The 5,069-nt window shown below is 47.9% G+C and overlaps 1 protein-coding gene across 1 annotated transcript; it reads left to right on the plus strand.

Moving 5' to 3' along the window:
* Positions 1-848: 848 nt before the first annotated feature.
* Positions 849-2,759, plus strand: LOC125547714 (transcription factor MYB2). Its single transcript, XM_048711516.2, has 2 exons — positions 849-1,471; positions 1,567-2,759. Exons 1-2 carry the CDS (start codon positions 1,285-1,287, stop codon positions 2,418-2,420), a joined length of 1,041 nt encoding a protein of 346 aa, XP_048567473.2. The 5' UTR covers positions 849-1,284; the 3' UTR covers positions 2,421-2,759.
* The last annotated feature ends 2,310 nt before the right edge of the window (positions 2,760-5,069 follow it).

Here is a 5,069-nt window from a genome sequence, read left to right on the forward strand (position 1 = left end):
CATGCAACTGTGGCATCATCATGCAAGGCGGTCTAAGCTAAGACACCTAGGCCTCTTTGGGTTGAAAATTTTCACCGCCAAAGCAAGGCGGCCGTGAGTGTTAGGTCAAGAATCATTAGGTTCTACGAATATTTAACATGATTATCCATCCCTAGGGAGCTACACAAGCAAGCACGCCCACCTAATGTTTGCTTACTTCTCAGGGCGCTGTCTCCAAAGTTTGGTGTTTCACTGGCTTTTTGGGGGAGAGAAAGTACACAAAGCTATGTGTATGCTTGGTGAGCTGAAGTCTCCTTGATTGATTGCTTATTCTTTGCTTCAAGTAGACTTGGTGTGGCCACATAACTCCAGCCCAAATCGGCACAAAAGGTAGTACAAGTTGTTTTTTGTTTCTTTCCTTTTCTTTTCTGCAAGCAAGGACAACAAAAGAATTATCCTGATGGAATAAAAAGGCTAGCTAGGTGTGCATATACTTATTGATTACTGAGGTGTTCTATCAGGAGAAGGATAAAGAGGCATCAATGTACATATGGTGTACATGTCTATAATTTGGGTTTGATCTTATCACAAAAGGCTAGCTATTCCTTCTAGAATTTATATTCTGCTTTATTTATTTTTGTTTCCTAGTGCAAAAGGAGGTGGTGGTTCACAATGCATATATGCATGTGTACATCCAACAATTTGCCCATCCCCTCCCTCTCTCGTCTAATCCTAATAGTGCAAGGGTGACAAATTGTTCAGTCAAACACGCTTCATGTAGGAAAGAATCTAAACATCAGTAGGCCACTATTTCTTCCCACGAAGCCTCTCTCTCTCTCTCTCTCTCTCTCTCTCTCTCTCTCTCATCCCCATTAAAAACGAAAGAAGCTTTGAAACATCTCACCAGCTTTTGATTTCCAACTACACACTTGCCCTGCTTCTATCTTCCTCCCAGGAACCAGACTGCCAAAGTCCTTGAGCCTTTGGAGGAGCATGCATGCAGTTACCCTAAAAAAACAGATCATGCTCCATATGATTGCCACAAGTCCTTATAAAAGGGTAGCTAGCCACCAATAACTTGTCTCTGCAGCTAGGCCCTCTTCTCATCTCATCTCTCCCACTTCTCCTTCCTCCTAAATCCTAATCCCCTACACACACAGTACACTCCAGCACTCTGAGCTACTAGTAGTAGTACTTGTGCATGGTCATATCCAAATCCATCTATCTATAAGGGAGCTAGCTAGCTGTGCCCTCCGAGGGGTTCATCGATCATACTCATATATAGTAGCTACGAGGTAACCAACAATGTCACGGAGGAAAGGAGCAGCAGCAGCAGGAGGAGGAGGAGCTGGGCCCATGGAGATGGCGGCCATGGAGGAGGAAGCTGCCGAGCTGAGGAGAGGCCCCTGGACGCTGGAGGAGGATAACCTCCTCATGAGCTACATTGCTTGCCACGGCGAGGGCCGCTGGAACCTCCTCGCCCGCTGCTCTGGTGAGTTGATCTCCCGCCATAGCTCTCTCGCCTTGCATCATGCATGTCGATCGCCATGAATATTTTCTTACTGCTGTCTATCTCTGTCATGCCAGGGTTGAAGAGGACGGGGAAGAGCTGCCGCCTCCGGTGGCTGAACTACCTGAAGCCTGACATAAAGCGGGGGAACCTGACGGCGGAGGAGCAGCTGGTCATCCTGGAGCTCCACGCCAAGTGGGGCAACCGGTGGTCGCGGATCGCGCAGCACCTCCCCGGCCGCACCGACAACGAGATCAAGAACTACTGGCGGACCAGGGTGCAGAAGCAGGCGAGGCAGCTCAAGGTGGACGCCAACTCCGCCGTCTTCCGCGACGCCGTCCGCTGCTACTGGATGCCGCGCCTCCTCGACAAGATGTCCATGGCCGCTGCTTCCACGGCCGCGCCGCCGCCGTTGATGGAGCAGCACGGCCACGGCGTCGTGACCTCCTCGCAGTCGGCCGCAATCGGCAGCGACCAGCTCTGCTGCTACCCTCCCGCCGGCTTCGACCCGAGCCCGAGCGCGTCCACGTCGGGATCGACGGCGGCAGCCGCGCTGCAACCGGCGCCGGTGCCCTGCTTCTCCGAACTCAACTGGGAGGACCAGTACTGCTACCCGAGCGGAGGCGACCTCGACGGTGGCGCCGGTGGGATGGAGCTGGACTCGGCGGCGCTGCTGGGAAGCCTCGGCCTCGACGGGCTGGACCTAGGGCCGGCAGAGTCGTACCCCCCGGACGCTACGCTCCTCGACTACCTCAACTACTCGAGCTGCACCGCCAACGCCATGAACATGATGGTGATGAACGGCGGCAACTACAACAACAGCTACTGTGGCGGTGACGCCATGGTGGACGGCGATCACCACGACCCGACGACGGCGACGACGTGCCACGCGGCGAGGAAGCTGGCAGGCGAGTGGGGAGGAGGAATCTAGAAAATTCTAGCTAGCTAGCTAGTGATTAATTAAGCTAAAATTAAACCCAGCCAAGTGGATGGATGGGTGGCACTCTCCTACTCCTAGCTAGCTACGTTGCTTCTTGCAACGTCTCTCTAGCTATATTAAAGCCAGATGTCACATTGGCTAATGGAGCTCATCATCATCGTCGTCGACCATGTAGCTAGTAGTGATCAAAGTGACCAATTGATCGAGATTGCTAGCTCTAGCTCTCTTTTACTTGTTGATTCTAGTGTAGTCGATGTGGTGCATGCATGATCAATGAGGTGTAACCTTTTGGATCTAGTAACTGCGTACGTGTGTGCTCTTTCTTACTTCCATCTTTCTCATGCTACTTGTTTGTTGGTGTGTGTGAGCGGTCGTTGTCTCCAAGTGATATCGTTTGTGTTGGTGAGGTGGTGGTGCACTTACATGCGTGGATGTGTGAGACAGATGGTTGATCAGCTTGGCAATGACATATTGACAAGTCGCTCTAAGAGAGGGCTTCTCAGGGCTTTTGAAACTATTGCATGATCATAACAAGAGAAGATCGAGGGAATGATGCCTTCATCGTCATAAGTCGCCACGGGTTCTGGCTAGGTATGGACATTCCCTCCAACAAATCTCTAAAAGTTGTCACTTTGAACAATACTTGGTCATCAAACCCAACTTTTGTGTCCCTCTCTCTCGGGGGCAACTGGAACCCTAGCCACCCACCCCTATCTTCCTATTGCCACCTCCGAGAGGGTTGTCGGGCAAGCATGTGTTTTTTTTTTGGGGGGGGGGGGGGGCTCCTTGGTTGAAGGCAGCTAGGTGGGTGTGGTCCAGTCATCAGCCAAATCCAGATCTAGAGGGAGGGCTCTAATCCTATCATGGAGGCACACTTCGTCGGCGATGCCCATGGATGCCCTTCTGAAAGGACATCTTTACCCAAGTGGATTTTGCTGTGAGTAGCAACTGATTAGGGGACTAACAATATACATGATTTGGAAAGTGGCCCTGGATCACTTATTTTGGGGCTGGATATACAAATTCTGGCACATAGGTTCAACTTTCATCAAGAAAGCATTTTGGGTTCCAATTTATAGTGTAAGGGTACCCCTTATAACTTTGTGTAAAGAAATGTTATACATGAATTGTCTGGGCAGGTTTTAGTCTCATGGCAAAGCAAGAAAACTAGTAGGATCCCCCCTATCAAAAAAATAGGGAAAAGAAGAAGGTTTATTTAAATTTATGCAATGTTTTCCTCTCTATGCTTTGTTAGGACTATATTGTGTTTCCAAAAAGATATCTGGTGAACATTCGCTGGGGGTGGGATCCCAGTGAACACCCTCAGAGCCATCTGATCTAGATCAAACGGTGGCAGATTTCTTCCCCAAACTCCCACAATTTAAACAAACTGTCATGACCGTTTTTCAAAAATGCCAACCCCTCCTTCACAAACTGCCAGCAGCATTGTTCCCAAATGCCATCCTAGCTGGTGAACGGTCACTAGCTATTGGCATCCATTGTGTTTATGTTTGAGATAAGGAGGTAGAGTTAGAATATGTTAAAACCACATGTAACTTGTACTCCAAGCCTACATCCCAGAGTGTACTCTATATATATTACATATGAGGGTTAGATCAATACAACAAAAATATTAGCCTATCAATAATTTTCGCATGCTTATGCATACAAATGTTCTACTACCAACAGAGTTTGGATGAAGGCCGATGAGTTGGATTAGTGCCTAATCATGTCTCATGACACTCAAAATTCTTAAAGAAACATCCATTGAATTGTAACTCAAAGAACAGTTGATTGTGTTGTGTTTTAGTAGTGGAGGAAGCCCGAAGGCTTCGGGCCATACTCCATACTATCCAACTTGGCTACTAAATAGCTTAAAATATTAGTCGGATGATCCCAAAATGCCAGACCCCTAAGTGACCCCTTAGGCTCCAGACTTATTTTGGGACATCTAGTTTCGGTACCAGTGAGGACGAAATAATGCATGTAACACTCTGCTTCACTTGGAGATTCCGGGATAGGCGATTATGAGATATCCAAATAGGAAAATAAATTTTGTGTGTGTGTGTGTAGGGGGGGAGGGGGCATATATAGCCGCCTTTTTCTCCATAAGAACAAACTTCTGGATGTGAGATCTCGACCATTAAAAGAGCTTGAAGCTTCTCTCCCCGGCTCTCATTCTTCCATCTAAATGATGGAAAGTGGGCCTTGTACCTAGATCAAAGATCCAATGTAGCAAAACACGAATGCCCCTTGCATTTATCCATCAAGCTTCTAACTCGTGGGGTTTTTGGGACTCCTAGACTGATGGAGTCACCCGAGAGCATCCTAGATTTAGGATTCGTCCCAAGAAGTTTGTGAATGCGTGAGAACGCCTCAACATCTACCCTTAGTGGTTGTGATCATTGAGAGAAAGTATCCAAACCTCTCGAACAAAGACGTAGAATTCAACAAGGATTTGAAAACCGGGCATAACCTTATCGTCATTGTGATTCCCTTTGTTTATTTCTACACCCGTGCTTACTTACTTGTCTAGTGGTAAGCCTTTCTTGTTTATCTTGTTAATCACTTTGCTATATCATATAGGGCTGTTTCATATAGAGTTTTCTTTAGTGAACACTTTATATATTAGTGTCACTA

The sequence above is a fragment of the Triticum urartu genome, chromosome 3A (genome assembly GCF_056163025.1).
Source record: "Triticum urartu cultivar PI428250 chromosome 3A, HENAU_Tu73, whole genome shotgun sequence".
Taxonomy (NCBI): domain Eukaryota; kingdom Viridiplantae; phylum Streptophyta; class Magnoliopsida; order Poales; family Poaceae; genus Triticum; species Triticum urartu.

What these genes read in the sequence shown, in the direction of transcription:
- LOC125547714 (XM_048711516.2), top strand. Translation starts at nt 1,285, where the DNA reads ATGTCACGGAGGAAAGGAGCAGCAGCAGCAGGAGGAGGAGGAGCTGGG. An exon ending in CCTCCTCGCCCGCTGCTCTG is followed by an intron (nt 1,472 to 1,566) that starts GTGAGTTGATCT and finishes CTGTCATGCCAG; the next exon opens with GGTTGAAGAGGACGGGGAAG.